This window comes from Cygnus olor, chromosome 1, assembly GCF_009769625.2.
Source record: "Cygnus olor isolate bCygOlo1 chromosome 1, bCygOlo1.pri.v2, whole genome shotgun sequence".
Taxonomy (NCBI): domain Eukaryota; kingdom Metazoa; phylum Chordata; class Aves; order Anseriformes; family Anatidae; genus Cygnus; species Cygnus olor.
Genome location: NC_049169.1, coordinates 98477124 through 98498632, shown reverse-complemented (window position 1 = coordinate 98498632; position 21509 = coordinate 98477124). Strand labels below are relative to the sequence as shown.

At 47.3% G+C, this 21509-nt stretch overlaps 1 protein-coding gene across 1 annotated transcript; it reads left to right on the top strand.

Moving 5' to 3' along the window:
• The first annotated feature begins 197 nt into the window (after positions 1–197).
• Positions 198–16587, top strand: LRRC58 (leucine rich repeat containing 58). Its single transcript, XM_040571886.1, has 4 exons — positions 198–725; positions 9028–9156; positions 10493–10770; positions 12280–16587. Exons 1-4 carry the CDS (start codon positions 223–225, stop codon positions 12486–12488), a joined length of 1119 nt encoding a protein of 372 aa, XP_040427820.1. The 5' UTR covers positions 198–222; the 3' UTR covers positions 12489–16587.
• The last annotated feature ends 4922 nt before the right edge of the window (positions 16588–21509 follow it).

Here is a 21509-nt window from a genome sequence, read left to right as displayed (position 1 = left end):
CGTCGCCCCCTCACCACACCGCCCCTCTCTGCATGCTCGTTCCGGGGCGGCGGAGGGACCCGCAGCCTCTTCGGCTTCCCCGCAGGAACCCCGCAACCTGCATGGCGCCGCTCTCCCCTCCCTCCGCGGGCGGCGCTCCCGGGACCGGCCATGGCCGGAGGGGGCCGGCGGCGCCCTGCGGGTTCCGGGGCGGGGCGGGGCGGGGCGGCGGGGCCGAGCGGGATGGCGGCGGCGGCTGAGCTGGAGGAGCCGGTGGCGGGCGGCGAGGAGGAGGAGGAGGAGGAGGAGGAGGCGACAGCGGCGGCTGAGGAGGAGCTGGAGCTGTCTGCCGAGCTGCGATCGCGACGCAGCGCCGAAGCTCGGCGGCTGGTGCTGTCGCCGCGGCGGCTGTCGGGCCCGCTGCCCGCCGGGCTGTCGCAGTGGTTCCCGGCGCTGGAGCTGCTGGACGTGAGCGGCACGGGGCTGGCGGAGCTGGGCGCGGGGCTGCTGGCCCTGCCGCGGCTCCACACGCTGCTGGCCAAGAACAACCGGCTGGGCGGGCCCGGCTCGCTGCCCAAGGGGCTGGGGCAGGCGCCGCTGGGACGCTCCCTGCGCGTCCTCAACCTCAGCGGCAACCGCTTCGCCGAGCTGCCGCCCGCCCTGCTGGGGCTGCGCGGGCTGCAGAGCCTCAGCCTGGGCGGCAACCGCCTGCACGGCATCCCGCCCGACATACAGGAGCTCCGCAGGTGAGGGGGGTCCCAGGAGGCGAGTGTGGGGGTCCCAGGACACGGGCAGGGGGTCCCAGGCTGGGCGTGGGGGTCCCAGGTCGGGACCTCCCCGTCTGGCCCCAGAGCAGGCTCCCAGCCGAGGAGAGGTGTTCGGTGGTCGTGGTGGTCCACGCCAGCCTGCTGACAGAGCCCCTGGCCCGCCAGGGTGGTTGGGCTGTGGTGGTGTGTCTCCCCGCCCAGCCGTCTCGTGTGGGCCTGGTAGGGCTGAGGTGTGGAGCACGAGGCTGTGCCCGGGTGCCCCGAGCTCGTGGTCTGGTTTAGAGCAGCCCAGGGTGGTGACATACAGGCCCAGGGCTGAATCACCGCGGTTAAAGTTTTTGGGGTGGGAACAGACCTTATGTAGGATTGGGTATTGGCTGACCACGTTGACCTGGGGTTGTTACCACTGAGATCTGCTGGGCTACCCGGGGGCTGTGCTCTGACTCGCTCCTCACACATGGACACCTCAGTGTGTCCTGCTAGTCTTCAAGCCCCAGGTGAGCCCCTGCAAGGCTCTTCGGGTCTGGACTTTCTTTCTTCACTCCAGCCCTTTGCCAAGCAACTCGTTGGAGGCAGCCTCTCTTACACAAATTCCAGCAACCTTGGCCCCAAAAAGCTGGATTCACCCCGATGGCTCGGCAGAGCTACACCCAGTGGAAGTGCAAGCACACGGGGTGCTGTCTCCCACAGTTCTAGGGGGAGGTGTGCGGCTGCTTCTGCCCAGCTGCACAGCATGCTCTTGTTGAGGATGTGGAGCAGTCCTGGGCTAGGGTGAGATCAGGAGGTGCTTTGAGGCATTGGGAGTGCTAGGGAAGGCCTGCGCCCCTCTCAGCAGAGCTGCCACGTGGAGGGGGAGTCTCAGCTTTTTCTCTCTTCAGGAGCAGTCGCTTCAAGGACAACAAAGAAAAGGAGGACAGTGGCACCAGTTTCATAGGAGAGGAGGCCAATGTCAGTTGTGCATGGGAGATGATCTGCGTTGCCTCCACAACACACATGGTAGCTGCCCAGGTTGTAGTTGGGATCCAGTTGTGCATGCCTATGAGGCAGAGGATCCCTTTTGCTTCTGCATGTTCTCACCTATGGCTTTAGTTCTCTCAGTCTCTCTTTTTTTCCTTTTAATTTTATTTTTCTTCCAAGAAAACAAACCTCAAGCCCAGTTTTTTTCACACTGCTGACCCCAGGAAGGCACCAGGCTGTGCCAGTTGGCATGCGGTGCCCTAGCAGGCTGTGCTCAGTGCTCCATGCCACACCGCTGTCAAAGTACTCTCTTGGCTCCTCCGGCCTGCCCTGAAGCACAGATCCTGTTTGTGCTGTCCTGTGGCTTGTTTTTGACTGGTCATGCTTGAGCCCCAGAATGACAATTCTGAGAGGGCAGATGCAGACAAAGCTATTGAACTGTGGGTTTATCGTTACAAAATGATGTGTCAGGTAGAAAAACTAAACTAGACCCGGCTTGTGTCTGCCTCCTGTTTAATCATTGTTAACTCATTGAACTTCTGCTAGTGTGTCACCACAATAAAATTGAACTTTAGCTCAAGGTAGTGGATTCACGCTCCTCCAGGATTGTCAGTTTCTTCACCACTGTGCCATCAGTGACCCTTCTGTATCAGGGACTGCTTAAATAACAAAGGGGAGGAGCACACTGCGTTGCCAGAGCTGGGAGAAAACAGCACTTCATAATTTAATATTCTTCCACAGGAAATCTTGAATCTGCTCGTTGGAGCCAGATAGCCAGCGACCTGATACCCTTGCCAAAAGGATAGGAAATAGAGAGAGAAATGTGGAGGGGAACTGCTGCCAGACTGTATTCCCACCTGCCAACAAGAGAGGTGTCGGCAAAGTGAGCGTGCCTAGTGTTGAAGTGGGTAAAATGAGCCTGAGCAGGAGCAGAGCAGGGCCAGCTGTTGTGGCAGGGCAGCACAGAGGCATCTGTTGGATTCTGAGCTCAAGCAGGAGCGAGCTGGGACCTGGTGTAGTTGTTGTCTTCTGTTAACCTCACAGCTTGAGCTGCAAGGTGTCCATCTTGCCGCTGCTGGCAAGCCAGGACTTTGAGCTTTTTTCCATATACCACTTCCCATAAAAGAAATTTTTCTCATTTCTCCTGGTCTCCGAGACCACAGAGGAATGCAGGCAGCACTTTGACCGGACACGTTCCTCCTGCTGGTACTGCAGTTCCTGAGGCTAACAGTTCTCTTCTTGTGACCCTGGCAGCTTTGCATTTGCTCCAGCTGCTGGCTGTGGATCTGAGCAGAGTTGCAGAGATCTAGAAATATTTCCTGTTTCAAGAGAATGTCTGAGCTCTGACGAGATCTTTTTAGAAAGTTCTTAATAGTTAATCCTCGTGTCTTTCCTCTGCTCTCCATACAGTTTTCTGTTTTAGTTTTTGAAAGGATAACGCATCAGTTTTAAAGGCAAGGAATGCATCAGGTAAGGAGTCTGCTTGGTGAAGCTGAAAGAACAGAAAGCTGGTGGGTCTGATCAGCTGAAGAAGAAGAGAAGGAACCTGCTGGCAACTACAAACACACAGGCACTGGAATGAGAGATGTGTCAAGTGTTCTTACGCACATGAAGGTAATAAACGCAGAGTTTTGCAGAAAGCTGGGGTCAGGTCTTTCCTTAGCATGATCCTAGTGACTTGGCACGTTAATAAGAACCCCAGCCAGTCCTGCTGTCTGGCCTTACTCCTTCCAGCTCCAGCCTTCTGCCCAGTCCTTGTCCCCACAAACCTTTGTGCACTGAAAGTGAGGAGGGCCTTTCCCCTGATGGCCAGTTACCTCCTAGGCAGATTTGGAAGGACCGCCTGTAGATGTCCTAATTCTTGAGGCTTCGTAAGTGGATGACTATGGTTACTTTAGTGGTGGTGGTAGGTTGGTGCTGGCTCCAAAGAAGGATAGCCTTTCCTTCGTGTTCTCTATCAGAGAGGCATTGTGGAAAATGCAGTGCTGCTCTTTCCTCCCAGTTCCACCATAAACTAGTTTATGGTGATTTGAAACAGCCTTATAAGTTTCTGAGAAATAAGGTAAATGTGGGCCCTGCTGAGGGCTTTTTTTATTTGTCTTATGGCTGTGCCAGCTCCCGTGTGCCTGCCACCCACCACAGTTACTGTCAGCGAGCAGTGTCACTATAGTGCAAGGCCTGGGTTGCGGTATTGGCTGTTGCTGTGAATTTAAGTTAGAAAATGCACCAGATGGGTGAGAGCAGCTCCCTTTACATTGCTCTGTGTCTGTTGCCAAATATAAGGTGAGCTTATCGTGGGTGGTCATAAGTATCATCTCTTCTGCAGTTCTCCCTCCAGTGCAGACCTTACTGTGTTTTCAGTGTGAGGTGTTGTGCTGCTGCTCTGGTTGTGTGTCGTCTTTCTCTGCTGGCCCGGCTGGGGATGTGTGAAGGAGCCTCGTGTATTACGGAGCTAGAAGTGCAGTCATCTGCTTCTGATGGGCTTGGACAATGTTTGGCAAGGCAGGCTGGCAAAGCACAGCTCCGATCTTTGCCATCTGAACTGTGGCTTTGGGTTTATTGGTGCACAGATTGCCCTCATCGCTGCGTGCTTTGGGAGATGTCTTGCCACGTAAAGGGAAGAATTCTTTACAGCTCAGTGAAATGCCTTGAATCTTGAATACCTTAAATCTTCTGGGGTGAATTTGGAGTTCAGTCTTACTCTTCCAGTTACTGCTCATGTACAGTAGAGCACCAGAAGCAAGCAGAAGGAGCACAGAAAAGGAGCAGGCACTTTCCAGGCATCTGCCACGTGTTCCTTTCCTTCTTGCTTGGATACCTCCAATAAGGCCCTGTTATTCAAGGGCTGGGATCAGAGGCCTCAAGCTCATAACTGGATTCATCCAAGTTTTGTGTAAAGTCTTAGATGCAATGAAAACCAGAGCATTTGCTTTTATTCAGCATGTTAGACAAGCATGCACTTAAGAGTGGCTGTTACAGTGTGGGAAAAACGGCAAATGAAGCTTTGATAAAGATACCGCATTAGGAAATCTGCTCGCTGCCTCCCTTTTTCTTCCCCTCTTCAAACGTTTTGCAAATAATTTTCAGACAGCTGTTTGATCTTAAATTTGCATGTCAGCAAAGGCCGTGCCGTTCTCTCAGGAATTAGCAAATTGTAGAACAGGGTTAACAGGAGCGCAGTGTGGGCTGCTTTTAGAGTCCTCCCTTGCATGAGCCTCAAAACTGCCGTGGAAATTTCTCACTGAAAAAGTTTATCCTAAAAAGACCCGGAGCTATTTCAGGGTCATTGTTTCTTTCTTAGATTACCTATTAAGATGCATCTGTTTGATGTCAGCTGTTAAATTTTATCCAAAGGAGCATCTATCGGGAAACCGGATGGGTTGAAATTTTGAGTATCTTCTACGCCAGAAGATATTCTCCTCCTGAAGCATGACTATGGAAGAGTTATGGTAATTGATAGGCGTTAAAAATAGCTCTTGTGCTTGGAGCAGGCTCTTATTTACTGAGTGTTTGGGGGCTTTTTGGTTTGTTTGTGGTACAGGATGACCTGGAAACACCACGGACATATTCCAGCAAGAACGTACAGTCTCTTGGCACGTCGTAAGTACACTTTGCTGCCACCACCTGCATCATTTCCTAGCTGTGGGAGCATTTCCCTGCTCCCCTCCCTTATGTAAAAGGATTTACGCTGCCACCTCATAGTCTGGTGGAGCAAAATCCCCTGCTAGAGAGGAGTGGCACGTGATGGGCTCGGAGTGCCAACTGCTGCTCGGCAGCAGCTTGTAAGTAGCACCGCGCGCGTTGGGCCGCCTGGGTGAGGCTGAAAGGGGCTGTAGCTTTCTGTTAGTTCATTTGTGATCGTTGCTTAAAGCTGAGAGAGCAAGTGTCTGCCTCCATTAGTTGCTCTGTCAGCTGTTTTTTTTTGGTTTTCCCCGAGATGGCTGTACGCCAGGTGTGTGTAGAAGTCTGCAGTCATTTTGTGTGCCCGTTACGCAGGATTGGGTGCTGCTCCCCTTCGAGGCTGCCGTTCCTTAGCCTCTCTCTTCCCAAGGAAATGAGATCTGACACGTGTTCCCACACACATGAGCATTGTTTATCTTCATACATTCCTGCTCTTGAAATCACTTTTCGAGCTCAGTGGCCAGCTTTCTCCAAAGATACAGGAGGAGTGAAGATTAGAAAACCTCACAGACTTCAAACCAAGTACCAGCCGTGTAGAGGGAAGAGACTGCAGTCCTTGTAATGAGAGGAGAAGGGAATGGAGGTGGGACAACCCTGGCATCTGCTGTTCCCTGGCATCGTGCACTCATCCCGTGTTGATTCTCTGAAGTCTTATAGAGAAAGATCTCGTGCTGCAGCCATGGTGCAATGATCGTGGGCGTTTGTGCCCCTCTTGCAACTTGTTCAGCCAGATCCTGTATGGTAGGCTGGAAGTACTGCCTTCATTCTAGCTTCAGAAATGGGAATTAACTTATATTCCTCTGGGGCTAGTTGCTCTCTGGCTCTTCTAAGCTCCCGGACTGACTTTTGAAAGTACAGAAAAATTCCAGCTCTCCTCCCTCTGTGTACACAGCGATGCACGAGACCTTAGCTGGGTGGTTCAATGACCATGAGGATTAATGATTGTCAGGAAAACGGGGCCCGAGCTGGATGTGAAGGGTTACTTAAAGCAGCCAGAGAGCTCGGCGCTCTCTCCCTGTTACGGTCCTGCCATGAAAAGCTACGGCAAACGCCGGGCACTGCCTCATCTCTTTTGTGAGGAGAGCAGAACCGGTTGTGGCTCCATGGGGGTTTTGCTGACTGGGTGCTCCGGGCCAGGCGAGCTCCTCGACCTGGTCTTGTTCAGAAAGGGACGGCTCCTGTCCTGTGACCCGCGCCATGCGGTCAGCACCGATTACAACATGGCTGTGTCTCCTTGAAGTCCTCGTCCCGATTAGCTGTGCTCAAACAAGTCTTGGCGCTTCAGTTTGGTTCAGAAATGGCTGCTAGGAATTCCTCCACTTTGTTCCGCCAGGGCGAGGCTGGATCCTTTCTAGCAAATGTATTTCAGGGCACGGGGACAGAGGGATCATGGGTTTCTTCTTCCTACTCAACTGTGTTTCAGTGGAAGCTGTGAGGATATCTTTGCTGCATTTAAAATAAGTTTGTTTCTAGTCTCAAAACTCCCTCCCTCTGCCTTTATTTTTTTTAATATACATCAACCACCTAATTCATATCTCAAATTGCTGTTGAAAATTCTAAATCCTACGTACCAGGCTGGGCCCAGAGAGTTACTGATCTACAGACCTCTAAACGGTGATACAGAAGACAGGTAAAAAGAAAACAGTTTTTGAGAACCCTTTGTTGCCATAAAGGAATTACATTATTTAGTGGATTTTCAGTTCAGGACAGCTCGTAGCCTGATGTTGGGGCTTTACATCTTGGCTAGTAATGAGTGCTCTCATTACACAGACTTTAAGCAGAGTGGATTTGAAAGCTGTAAGCAGTTGGCAGTGGTTTTGCACACTGAGTTTGTGCTGTAAGCTGATCTGGAAATTTATGTATTTTGTGGCTTGAAGGGGATTTTGAAAACATTTACCGCATATTTTGCTGCCCTTGTTCCCTTCCGTGCTAGTATGTGTTTTTAATTGTATTGTCTTCAAACACAGAGGAAAAAGAGTTAATTATTCACTTTTCCTAGGAAATGGAGACTTGTACACATCTAAAGCTTATTTAAACATTGAAATCCACATTATTGAAATTCCCTTGTCCAACACTTTTCAGTACGAGCACCAGCAATGGCACAGAGTTAAAATATGCAAAGGAATTGTATTGTCAGCAGTAAATTCCTAATGAGAGCCAAGCAGCCTAAATCCAACTTTGGAAAACAATGGAGGTTGAAGGAGGAATTTTCGTTAAAATTCTGGGCTTTGTTATGGGATCAAAATTTAATTAAAAATAATCTCCTCTTGACGTGCTCCCAGCACAGCAGCCTTACTCCAACCCCCACTTCTCACCTACAGGCCTTTTATGTAGAAAAAAGGCTAGAGTGGTGTGTGTTTGTTTTTTTTTTTTTCTTTTTCCCCATGTACTTTCTTGCATGGTTAGAATAACCTCCAAATGCGCAGTCCCATCTCAGTTGAAGCAAGTTTCTTATGGTCAAATTAGGCCATTTCAGAGCCTTAGGTTTCAAACTTAATTTTGTACCCACTTTGTCATACCCAAGTACGTACCAGAGAGCTTGAGGCAGCCTGAGCACTGCAGTCTTCTGCAGGCAGAAGTGTGGGATCCACATTTTAAAGGTACGGGGAAAAAATTTGTCTGGACCACGATTGGCAGCAGCGGGGTTCCTTCCCGGCCAGACTGGGTGCCCAAACTGAATCTTCCTTTGCTCCTCTTCCAGACAACACCTGAGAACAGGGGAGGAAAGCAATGTGACTCTGTGACATGGGGACTCGTAGCAACAATTTAGAAGAAGTGTCAATGGCCAATTGCTTGCCAACTTTTTCTTTCTTTTCGAAGAAGGCCAGAGGTGCACAGTGAATGCTGGATAGAAGGGCTCTAGTGCCTCTCCTTGCGTGTCTCTCATCCATTGAGTTTTGGTAGGATGTCCATGAGGTGTTTCACTGTTTGTTTTTTTAATTCTTAGATCCAAGCCGCAGTTAAGCCCAGTTAATGTCTTTGGTAGCTTTGGACTCTTGGATATTGGTAAACCACCAGTCTGCCTGAAAAATTGCACGTGTGTGTGTATGTGTGTGGCTTAGTGTGCCCTGTGCTATTGCAGCCGTAGGGTCAGCGAGTTGTATCAAAGCAGGACAGGATGCCTCTGATTTGGGTCTAAAGATTACAGTTAGTCACTGAGGAGTCAAATGGCACCATAAAAAGTGAGTAGCCCTTGTGTAGGGGCAATGCCAGTAGGATTTTCAGGAAGAGCCACTACTGCCTTGCTTTGCTCACGTTGAAACTGAGAGCTCCCACGGGCTGCAGCAGGAGCTGCATTACTGCTGCAGACCGTGCGTGTGCAGACTGCTCTTCCTTGGAAGCACAAGCAGGAGCTTTGCCTGTGGGGTTGGAATAGTAATACTCAGGTGTCCAGTGCCTTTCTACAGATGTAATGGTGGCTGCAGGAGACCGGAGGTAAATCTCAATGTTATATGTTACGAAACAGCAGCTTTATTGTAGTTACAGTGTGTAACAGGTTTTTCTTTTCCCACAGCAAATTATCTCATCCATAGTCAGCTGTGAGTTTTCTTTAAGAAATGCAGGAGATGAGAAGATCTACTGTTAAATGAAACTGGCAATGACCTTAATGAGATAACGCAGTGTCTTCTCTTCTGTTTTTCAGTTTGGAATTTCTGTACCTTGGAGGGAATTTCATTACTTCAATTCCACCTGAATTAGCAAACCTGCCTTCTCTAAGCTATCTAGTTCTGTGTGACAACAAGATCCAGAGCATTCCACCTCAGCTGGCACAGTGAGTATTTACTGTCATCAGCCACCAGCTGTAATTAACTCTTTGAACTCCTTCTTCTGCTTTGTGTGGATAAAAGCAAGTGGGAGGACCTATTAGTCTTTCAGTGTTTTAATGTGGCTGGGCTTCAACAGGAAGATCCTTAGTGGTGATCCTTAGCACCATCCTTGCATGGCCACAAATGTGCAATATGGAAATCTCAATCAAAGTATTATGGAAAAAAATGTCACCAAGTGCACACTGTAAAGTGAATTCATAGATTTGTACGGGAAGCCCTGAGAAGTACCTGGGCAACTCAGGAAAAAATAGCTGCTGTGCTGCCGTGTTCTTCATGATGAACGCTTGGTTTGTTTCATTTTACCCAAAGCCTTCTCGTATGTGTGTCTGTGCTTTTATGCTGTACCATCATCTATGTTCCCTTGGCATTTCTTATTCTAGGATCTCAGAGAGTTTTAGCGTTCCCTAAGTCCTATGACACAGCTCTAGAGGATGAGCTACTACTTTATCTCTTGCATAATGGGGAAAAGAGGACACTGCAAACTCTGTATGGGTATCCTAAGATGGGAGTGAAGAATTCAGTGTGTAGCTGTAACCCCAAAAGCAGTTGGATGGCAGCAGGGAGTGTTCTGAGTTGGAATTTGATGGTGTAGCGGGGTTGTTCTTGAGGTGCAATGTTTAATGACTCCAGGTGTCTTGTACTGGCTTCAGAGCATCCTTGGGCCCTGTGCTGGAACATTGCTGTGTGCTCTCAGAGAGAACGCCGCCTCTGAAAGCCAAGTTACTGTTTGTCACCCGTGCAGATGCTAGCCTGGCCTGACCTTGCTAAGCTTTTGGGATCTGGTAGTATCACAGCTCAAGGGGATGCAGCCGCAAGCAATGAAAGCACGGGGCTTTGCAGAGCTGGCTGCCTAGCAGCATTTGTCTTTAATGCATGAGTGAGAGCAGGTGACTTATTCAAAGTATTGCTTTAAACTGTTTTTGATGCTTCCACTGGGTAGAAGGAAACATTATCTCCCACTGAAAGCACTCAGTTTGAATACTTTTGGTCTGTTCTACTGTTTTGAGGGTGTGGGGGGGGATTGTGGGGTGTGTACTGAGAGGCACAGCAGCACATTTAAGAGTGTCTCTTTAACAGGCATACAGGAGCCAAGCCAAGTTCTGTATGGCGTTGTGTGTGCTGGAGTAACAGAGTCTCTTTTAGTGTGGATTTATGCTTTAGAAAGAAGAAAAAACGAAAGAGTTTGGCAGGAGGTGGGGGGAGTAATCATGTCTGTGTGTAATGCAATTGTGGAATGATTTTGCTTGCACATCCTGACTGGGTTTCCATCTCCATCCTCAGGCTGCATTCCCTGCGTTCTCTTAGCCTGCACAATAACCTCCTGACTTACCTCCCTCGAGAGATCCTTAACCTGGTCCACCTGGAAGAGCTGAGCTTGCGTGGGAACCCGCTGGTCGTTCGGTTTGTGCGTGACCTGACCTACAATCCCCCGAGCCTTCAGGAACTGGCTGGACGCACGATTAAAACCCGCAACGTTCCCTACGCTCCCAGCGATCTCCCGGAGAATCTTGTCCGGTATCTGAGCTTGGCCAGCAACTGTCCCAACCCTAAATGTGGTGGTAGGTTCACCTTCGCTGCTCTTCTTCCTGCTTTTTGCGTGGTGGGTTTTCTTTCCCTATGACTTGCCGTGTCTTTAGCAGTTCAGCCAGGTCGGATGTGTCGTGGCACCCAAATTCTGGCTGTATTTCATTGTCTCCAGCTCTCCTGAAATTTGTCTTTAAGGAAGCTGTTATACTCTCTCCTCTTAACTTAGGAGCAGCGTGTAAAGTTGTAGTGCTGACTTATTACCTTTACGTGGGAATGTCAGGCAGTGCTTCTGTCAGAAATCTTTACAGCACATCCCAGCACTCCACGGTGCTTTTACGTTCGGAAGTGTCTTACCCACCTGCCCTGACATAACGCAGACTGAGTAATGGACAGGAGAACTTTTGCAAGCATTTGTAATTGGACTGCTGAGCAGCAAGCTTCGTTTCCAGATGCAAAAAGAGTAGGGAGGCTGTAGGGCTTGGCTGTTACCAAGAGCAACTTATTTAGCTCTTGCTTGGGATAACTAGCGTGTAGTACCTGTATGGAGAGGACTTTGTAGATAAGCCTGGAATCCTTGAGCTTAATTTGGCTTAATGCTTAATCTTTATCCAGAGGAAATGATCTGTGCGCTTGGCCTTGAGGAGATTAAGGAAAATCATTAATTAATATCTACCTTGCAGCCATAATGCAGTCCGTTATCTTATCTCCTTATAGGACAATATCAAAGCAAGCTTCGTAAGCAAAGGTGGAAGGGCTGGAACTTGTGTTGGAAAAGCAATAAAGGCTTCCTTTTTTTAGAGCTTTGCACAGCTTGGAATAATAGTGGATTGGTTTTTGCTCTTTTCTCGCTCGTCCTTATAAACTAGCACAGTACTGCAGCGTTGCTCTGACACTGCAGGGGAAAAGATTGCTCCAAACCAGCCAGGACTTAAAACACTGCTGGAAACTTCTGAAAATGTCAGTGTCTAAAATCACTCCCTGTGACAGGAGGAGAACGTAATTGTGCGTTACAGCAACACCGTTGCCATGGAAAACAGCATCCAAACTCAGCATGGTGACTTCACTCAAGCAGAAGAGAAGTGGAGCCATGAAAGAGAGAGGGTCTATTCGTGGACACAATGTTGCTAGCTGGGAGAGGAGGTTTTACAAATTTTGAAAATAGAGCGAGTAAATTAAATCAACATTTAAGGAGAAGCTTGCAAATTCCCAGCCTGAGATTGCTCCTTAATGGTTAGAAGAAACTATCTCATTGGAATTAGCTGTCCTATGTCTTTTCACGTAGAATTTGCCTTTCTAAAGCACCTACTAAATACATTTTTACAGGATTACTATTATTTATTTTACCAAGAAAAGAAATTTCACATTTTGCATTTCCATAGATGCTCTGGTCCCTTCTGTCTCCAGTATCCCTTCTGCTTCCCCATCCAGTGCTGTGCCAAATCCTCATTTGAGGCATTTGCACCAGACACAGCCACCTTGCAGAGCTTACATATTTCTCCACGCATGGTCTCGTGTTTTAACTGTGCCCTCTGCCCTTACAGGTGTCTATTTTGACAGCTGCGTCAGACAGATCAAGTTTGTTGACTTCTGTGGGAAGTACCGCATCCCGCTGATGCACTACCTGTGCTCCCCAGAGTGCTCCTCACCGTGCAGCTCGGCCTCCCAGAGCTCTACTTCCCAGAGCGAGTCTGACTCTGAGGATGAAGCCAGTGTGGCTGCACGCAGGATGCAGAAGGTCCTCCTGGGATAACAGGGAACGAAATGGGAAGACTGGAAGGAAAACGTATTTGAAAAGCAATAATGGAATGGCGAAGCATGATTCTCTGGCCTGAAGGGGCTCACGAGAAACTGTCCTCAAGTCCTTGTAGGGGACAGAACACCTTAGCAAGCCTCCGCCTGCTTGGTGCAGTGCTACTTAGAACTAACTCGGTGGCGTGCTGCCTGTAGGGTGCCTGGGGTTATTAGAAACGTCTGCTGTCTGGGGAACCCCCCTCGTGCAGGCTGGGGAGGGGGATTTGTTCTGACTGGCAGATTGAGAAGCGTTCAGTACACGACGCTTCACTGGACTTCAGTCATCCTGCAGAGCAAAGAAGGCTGTCCAGATCTCTTAACACTGTGGTAAATTAGAAACAGGCTAGTCATGCCATGTGAGTATGCGCGGACCCCAATGTTCTGTATCACGTTTTGATTCTTTGTTGTCTCCTTTGATTTCAGTTACAGATTTTGCACCCATCCACCAAAAATGGGACTTGCTTTTCTGTTGTTGTTCAGGAGAAGATTTTCTGAACTCTGGTCACTCTTCCTTTGCCTAGAGGCATAGGGTCTCTGTGCTTTTGTAGACGTTACAGACATAGAACTGAGCCACCCTTTTTTCTCCCTTGTTACACCAAGCTGCCCTTAGTGTTTCCTTCTAGCTGCATTCCTTGTTTCCTCCCTCTGCCTCTTCCCATGACACTTGGAGTGTTGCTGTCTTTTTGGTGCCTTCAGAAGACAGATGAGTTCTTCTATTGAGACCTGGTATTAATTCGGACCTGTGGCCATATGTGCCTGTGCATGGGACCACATGTGATGCTCTGTAGCGTGTTCTTGAGTCTCAGCTTACTGGAGCAAATCTGCTTTTATATCTGAATTGCAGGAAAGGTCTTGATTGGCATTTCTTGTTCTTAAACAGCTACGTCCCCCTGCTGAAGCTAGCTCTGCTATGCTTGGTACTGGGTTACTTAAATTCATCTGTTTAAAGCAGACAGAAGTTTAGTGAACTGGAAGTACGGACAGATGTGCTGTGGAGAATGCTTTTTGGCTTTTTTTTCTTACTTATGAGACGAAAAGCCAATAGGAAGAATATAAGGCATGTTGTCTGAGCATCTTGCTGGAGGTGGTTTTGAAGCCTCTTCCTTATTTATTTGTTTGCATTTGCTATTGTTATAATAGATCTGGCAGCCTGTTGGATTGTTCAAGTAGCACATTCAGTTATCTTATACTATGTTTATAGGAAAGCTGCAGAAAATTGTTCAGAATTTTTAAGTACAAAGAAATATCTGTTAAAAATATAACTGAAATTGACAGGTATTTTTAGATCTACTTATGCGGCTGTTGTGTTTTTCGCTCATTGAGAGCTGCCCCTTTATTAATATTTCACAGCAGACAGTCCTTTTGTTGCAGTTTCAGTACAGCAAATCCAACTATGCCTTTGAATGCACGAGCAGAGCAAATATTTTGTGTTAAGAAACTAAATGAACAAGCACAACTTCACTTAACCCACTTTGGTCCTAAGGGGGAAACTGAAAACCTGTGCTTCTCTCTTTCATTTGGAAAACACGTGCCTCTTCAGATATCTTGTGGCAGCTCTGTGTTAATGGTCCTGTTTAATTATGCTTGACACTTTATTAAAGCACTTTGATAATTCTAATCCTTGTAACTAGCTTTAGTGATTTTTTTTTAATTAATTATTATTAAGCTAGAATTTTTCTTTTAGTGTGACCTGAAGAACAAGGTCTGTGAAACTTTGTACATTCCAGTCTGACTCGGTGTGCAGGTTTAACTTCTTGCCCTGCATTTCCTTGGCAGTACTGTTCATTTCCCGGATTTCCTTTGCAGAGAACTAGAATTTGAAGGAAATTATCTGGTTGTAAAATAGCACCTCTTCAGTTATTAATTATTGCAACTTACTCTAATGATTCCCGCAACACACAAATGCAGAAGAAATTAAATGACACATGCTCTGTGCCTTTCCAAATCACTTTTAACAGTGTATTTTAAGACACAAAAAGGTATAAGTACAAAGCAACAGGATATCACTTTGGCAAATTCTGTGAGGTTTGCTTGGAAAGAAGAACCTACAGTTTTTGAGAGAAACAGACTTCATGCTGTTAGCTAAATTGGGATCAGTGAGTGGCCTATGCTTTTTTCTTCATCTCTTTTTTCAGATGCTTCTTCCTGTCCCGAGTGAATCTTGTTGTACAAATGCTAAAGGACAGTAAACTGATTGCAGAGCCACAACTTTAAATTTACTGCTAGTTTAACAGTAGCGAGCAACTACTGCGTGATCTGGAGCTTGTCTCTTTTGCCAGTGAAAGTGAACCACACCAGTTGAGATCTCAAGATCTTTTGAGCTCAGGGCCATGACGTGCTGCCTGCCTCTCTTGAGCAGGAGCTGTCTCGAAGTGATGTATTTTTCATTTTACAAAGATAGATTTCACAACCGCTTTGCTGCCACAGTTCCTATTCACGCAGTAATACCTGTGTGTGTGGCTCTGATTTAGCTCCTTCCTTAGCTGCATTTTCTTGCCTAACAAACAAGCAACCCATCTCTGCCCCAATTCTAATAACACTAATAGGACAATTGTTTTTTGTAGTTGCTTTACTGTAGCCAGGTCAAAACTTGACCACTTACGCAGTGGATATCTATGCATTCTGGACTTGAAGTCTTGTCTCTTAAAAATTTATATATATTCGTAAATATAGCTAATGATTTTTCTTTGTGCTGCTGGGCTTTAAAGTGCAATTCAAGTAAGTCAGGATGTACAACAATCAGGGACCCGTAAGAAATACAAATGGTTGGTTTCTTTTCCCCTTGAAAGTGGATATGAGAGGACTAGAGATACAGGTTGATACTATAGTGGCTAACATACTGAGCCCCGCCAGGAGTTGAGATTTTCAGCAATTTTAGCCCTCAAGGACCGGAAGATGTACTGGACAATAACATCCTGGAGAAGACAAAACTTGAAAATATGCTGATGGATGGTAGGTTCCTATCGTCCCCTTCCTGAACACCCTGAGAAGTAGGCAGTGGTTTTGCCAGCAGTCTGGCTCATAGCTCTTTTTGTCATTTTTAAACAGCGGACTTCAGTTCCTTCAGATGCGCCTCCAGCTGAAATCTTCAGTCAGTGTTTTGGTATCAGTCCCCTTGTTGCTACAGCAGCCCAGCATGTATGGCTTTTGAAAATGTTCTTAAACTGAGACACAAGTGTGTGAAGCAAAGTTGCTCGTTCCCTCTTCCCTGCAGGGTCTAGGGCCCTGCTGGCATTGTTCCCCTGTCCCGCCATCTCCTTGCCAAGAGGAGCTGGTGGTGTGTTTCTGAATGCAGGTACTTAATGTGAACAGTGGGATCACACTAAAAAGAAGCAAAATATCAATTTGACTGGAAACAATTTATACAGTTGCCAATTCTTTTATGTTTGTTATTCTTCAATAAGAGGTGAGACTTGAGGAAGTCAGTAATGAATATTTAAACATACTCTGAAGTGGCCAGATGCAGTTTTTCACGGGCTTCTGTCCTGGTCATTTTGAGTCTTTGAAATCTTGCGTTGAATTATAATGGGAGTAGGGGGGAGGGAGGGGAGAACCAGCTCCTTTTTGTTCCTTACTCTTGTTGGCGATAATGAATGGAAGGAATTTAATCCAATGAAAGTAATGAAACTTAATCCCTGCACTGTGTCTTTGTTAACCAGTTCAAAGAACTACTTTTAATGCATCTTATTCACACCAGGCAGATGAATTTCTGCCGCCGCCACCACCACCCCCAACTGAAGATACTCCAAATAGACTACTTCAGAATGCACACTAATACAGCAGTAACTCTATCTTGGAAGCCTCTCTATTGATTATTTCATTTGCCTGCCTTACTAGAGGATTGATCTTTTACTGACATGAATATTAAGGCTAGAAAGGTTCTCATCTAGCCCTCTCATTGAATTTTTATCATGAGCATTTGTTTTAGGAAGTCTTAAAGTGCCTTATGTTTTTAGAAGTGTACTTTGCTAGAAATGTCTGGGTGTAGAATATCTCTAACAGTGTTTCATTATGAGCTGTAAAACAAACTGTAAACACTAAACCAAAAATGTTATTTCTACAGTTGTGTGTGTCCGTTATTTGCCAACATCTCGATTCCTGGTATTGCTGCGAGCAGAACACTTCCAGAATCGTAAACGTTAAAAAATGGGGCTGTGCACGGTCTGAGAACAGGTTAGATTTGTCCCGTGCTGTGTAAAACCAAGAGTTGGTGCTGAAACTCTTGGCTTTTGGGGCCAATTTTTTACAGAACAGAGAATGTTATGGGCAGGACCCTGTTTTACTTCTGTTATAGCATTGCCAAAGCTTGCTCCAGAGTTTAAAGGTAGCAGTAATTTATGGGCAAGATAAATGTAAGAACAAGAGAAGGCAGCATGTGGTAGAGTTTTCCAACAATTTGAAACATCAGTTCTGAAGTTCTCGAACTGTTTCACTCTTCTTAATATGCAAACTCAGAAACCTGTAAATGATTTTTTGAATGTTAGTTTTCTGATCGTGTTAACTGTCTTCCCATTTCTTGTGTAATCCCGTGTTTCCTTCTACATCCTTAATAGATTTTTTTGTGATCTACTGCCAGTAAGTCTCAGATGCTGCAGTGCAATTACCAGAGGTCAGTGCAGAAACGTGGCATATTGGAAAATCAGACTGTAAAAGCAAGAATTATTTAATAGTAACTTCATCGGAAACTACCTCAGACATGGGTCAACTTCATATGTAATGAAAATCTCTCAAATAGGGCAGCAGCTCCATATAAAATAGCTTAAAACCTTGAGGAATCCAGTGACCTTGCCTGTAACAACCAAGCTGGGAATATTCTTGCATCTTTTTGTAACTAATATGAAGGTAACCTTCTCAGCACCTTGATACCTTTTCTATAATAGCAGAATCACAGAAATATTGGTTCAAACGAGCCTCTGGTGGTCTCTGTTGCCAGCACTAGTTCAGGTCACGGTGGGTTTGTCTATAGCTGTCTTAGAAACCTCCAAGGATGGAGAGCCCATAACCTCTCTGGGTTTTGATGCTGTTATTTCCTTCTAGTGCAAAAGTCTCTCCCAATGTCCAGCATCTTCTTGAGATTGGTTGCCCCTCTTCTAATCTCAAGGAATAATCGTGGCTCTCAAACTTCCTTTGCTTTTAGCAGGAATGCAATGAGAAGTAAGACATGAGGTATGTAGATACCTCAAGCAGGTGCTCAGAAGGTCAGATTGGTATTTCAGGATCATGTAGATCTAAAGGGGAATGTTATGTTGATGCTGTGGGCATGCACTTCAAGAAGGAGAGCTCTACATTTCCTGGTGGTCGCCTAGAGCTGGATTTATGCAACTTTTACTCATCAGTGAGCTACTGGGTTGCAGTTGCCAAATACTTAAAGCATTTATTGGAAGTTAGTTAGTCCTAGCACTCCCCACAGGTTGCAATGGAGAAGGCCAATGCCATCTTCAGCCTTTAGTCACAAGTCCAGAGATGCTGTTCTGTCTGAGTGCCCCTTCCCTTGCCAACAGCCACTGCTCTCTGGTGACTTTCAGAGGAGATTTGAGTGTACGCGCTTGTGTACAGCACCTTGCTGCTGCGGTCTCCTCTCCCACTGGTCAGTGAAGTGGAGAGTTTTGATAAGGTCTAACAGCGGCCAAGGTCCCTTTAGGAAGGAGGGAAGGGAATCCATGGCAGAGCCCCTGAGTCCTGCTTCCAACCCCTATTTTGTGGCAGGATTGCGAGGGTACCTCCTCTGCTTTCAGTTTAACGAGTGGTCACCCAGGGAACACTGTGTGCAGGTCCATTTGCCCTTCTCTTGGTCCTGGCCTGGGGGTGCACTGGTGGCAGCTCAAAGCTTGCTGTCAGACTGACAAAGGATTAATGGATGGGCAGAGTGTTGCCCAAATGCCCAGTCTGTAGCCCCTTCTTTGGCTCTGTGGATAAAGCAGGACCTGAAGTCAGTATTGAAAAACAAGTCGTATATTTATCCTAAATATTATATTTGGATCAACGTGTCAAAGCCCCACAAGGCTGGCTGCCATCTGCATGCCTCAGAAAAGCGTCACTGGTGTGTTGGCAATGAAAGATCTCACCAAGCAGTGCCCTTCTTGTGTAAGGGAACATGACAGACCAGGCGTGTTACAAGGCCCTTACGAGGAGGTAAGCTGGGAGGACAAACAAACCCTTCATCTGGATATGGGTTGGAGCGGGGATGGGAGTGGGTTGCAAGCTGGAGCCCGGCACATCACTCTTTGCATGAGCAGGGGCACAAGCAGCTGCTGCTGGTAGAAGGACCTGTACGCCAGCTGCAGGATTGTACTTTGTTTTGTGGCCGACCACAGGAATGGGAGCAGAGGTGGCCATGGGAAGTAAGGGGCCTTGTGTTTCCCTTGATGATGGCCCTCTGCTTCGAGGACACCAGGTACTTTTTGGAGGTGGGAGAAGTCTGGCTTTGGAAAATACCCTTCCTGCCAAGTAAGCAGGTCACTGCAACCCTCAAGTCTCGCTGTTGTGGATCCTTTGAGCTGCTCAGGGCAGCGCTTTGTTTCTCCTCTTGTTCCCCTGCTCTTAGAGAAGGGCCTGGGGGGCTCTGCGAGCTCAGCCCTCCGCTCGTAAAACCTACCCAAAGGCTTCGGTGAGCTGATGAAAGCAACTTGTTTTCTGTTACGTGCAACGCCGCTGAAAGGGGCTGGCTGGAGGATTTTGAAGCGTGCATCGCATGCGTGCAATCAAACAGCCTCCGTAACCACAGCTGGGAGAGGCAGCGAAGGGCGGCCTGGAGGAGCTGAGCGGCTCGCCGCAGCGTTTTTATCTTCAAACAAACACGGCAGTGTGCTTTCCAAACTTACGTTCCCTAGTTATTCTCTTCAGATATCTGGGGTTAAACTGTGTTCTTTTTTGTTTGTTTGTTTCTTTTTTTTCTTCCTTTAAAGCAGCAGCGAGTCTCCTACCCAGAGATACAATCATGAAAGGCCTTGCAAGAAAGCCATGTGACTGGGCTGGTTGAAACACGTTTTGAAACAGTCCAGGAAAGTTTGGAACTATTTTTGGTTTTCACAGCTTGCAACCCCATCTGGCTGCTTTGCAGCTTCAGAAACCTGTCCGAAGATAACCCTCCGTGGTGGTTTGTAGGGAAAGGGCAGCCCAAAATCCTGGCCGGGGCTGGTGCCGCTGCCCAGTCCCAAGGGCAGCTCGTCAAGCATCCTGCCCGCAGACGTTTCGTCGTGCTTCTAGGAAAGCAAGCTTTGTTTGGTGTGCATGTGGAGGGGAGAGGTATGGCCTTAGGAGGTGAAAACCTTCCACGATTGTCTGCTGCTGGGCTTGTAAGAGCAGCGGGTAGTTTCGTCCCTGAGCTCTGAGGTCTGTACAGCCGGTCACAAGGGGAAAATCTGCTGTGGAACACATCCAGGAGTGCCTTCATCTCCTGATAAAGGGCCGGGGGCATTTCACCCTGTTTGTGCGGAGCATAAAAGTCTGCTTCTGCTCTGATTTATTGCTATAAACTTGGGCTGCGTTAATAGTGGGCTGGCAAAGCCCGGGTGAGGTGCATTCCCACTCCTGGGCTCCCCGTTTCATGCAGCCAGCTGCGGCTGGTGAGCTCCCCCAGGAAAGAGGGCAGAGGGAAGGACAAGCCGGGCTCATCCTTGTTTACCTGCACCAGCTGCATGCAAATGCCCCCTGTGCAATGCCATTTGCACAGCAGAGGATTAGCTGGGCTTGCCCTCCCTCAGCATGGAAAAATGAATGTGCAATGTCTGAGGGCAGGGGCAGTTGCTGTAATTACTGCTGGCAGTGTGTGGCTGTCCCCAAAAACAAGCTCTCCTGGGAGCTGGCCTGGCTGCTAGCGAGGACGTGGAAGCAGAGCCCTGGCTGTGAGCAGTGTGCCCACAGACAAGAGGCATGTAGCCTATGCGAGGTGCCTCCTAGGCTCACTAAGTGCCAGGCGACTTTGCCATTATGCCATTATTGCATTCTAAAGCTCATTTCTTGAAGAACGAGGTTGCTCAGCTGCTGGGGACAAAGGTGAAACCTAAAGACACTTTGCCATGACAAAATGAGGCATAGCTGCTCTGGTCTGATGTTATTTAAATACCATGGTGTTGCCTATGGATAGAGGTGAGGAAATTCACAGGTATCATGACCCAGCAAATCTTGAAGCTAATGGCTGGTTCGTCACCTGTGGAAAACCTTTCCCTTCTTCCAGAGGCTCTTCAGACAACTGTAATAGTTGTTGTCCTGGTCAAGGCAACCGCAGGAGGTGGACATGGGTCTGTGGTGGCTTTGTTCATGCAGTACATTAATTCCTGAAGTCCAGAATAATAGCCTGGCAACAAGAAGGCTCACATGACTTTTGAAAATAAGGCTGTTCTGGTCATCTTTTGCTACCACTCCAGGTGCCAGGACAGTGTATTTTCCCAAGCCTACTTGCCAGAAACCTGGGGCACCCTTGGGACTAACCAACCATTGCAGAAGCTGAGTTGGTGAGTTTTATGAGAAACTGTTGACACTGGCACTATTGTGTAGGGTGATAAAGAAAAAAAAAATTATCCTCTATTGCCCAGGTATTCTCCTTGCAGTAATGTGCCTGAAGATGACAGAGGTTTCCACCTGACTTGCATTTTACACGGCAGCCCAACCATGTCAGCAAGAACTTTCTCTTCTCTCCTTTTACAGCAACAGCATTTTCAAGCCTGAAAGTCACGTTGCTTTTGCCATTAACTTTTTTTTTTTAATTCTCCAGGGTGAAAAAAGCTGACAAATGTCTTCGTGATCTTTTATCCAGTCATAATTTTCTTCTCTATGCAAATTTCATTGGTAAACATCTATTCATGAACTTTTTCAAAGGCTCCTTTTCTTAAGGAAGAAAAAAAAAAAAAGGGTGTGTTTCTTTTAGTTTTAAAGCCACGATGAATGGCTTTCAAAAGCTTCAGAGAGACTGAGGAGTTTACAACATCAGGGCTGGTGCGTGCAGCTCTATGAAGTCAGTGATTATAATGCTCTTAAATAA

Excerpts from the sequence above, each read along its gene's own strand:
- LRRC58 (XM_040571886.1), top strand. The coding sequence starts at position 223 with ATGGCGGCGGCGGCTGAGCTGGAGGAGCCGGTGGCGGGCGGCGAGGAG. Across the intron at positions 9,157-10,492 it reads ATTCCACCTCAGCTGGCACA|GCTGCATTCCCTGCGTTCTC; the intron begins GTGAGTATTTAC and ends CTCCATCCTCAG. Across the intron at positions 10,771-12,279 it reads TCCCAACCCTAAATGTGGTG|GTGTCTATTTTGACAGCTGC; the intron begins GTAGGTTCACCT and ends CTGCCCTTACAG.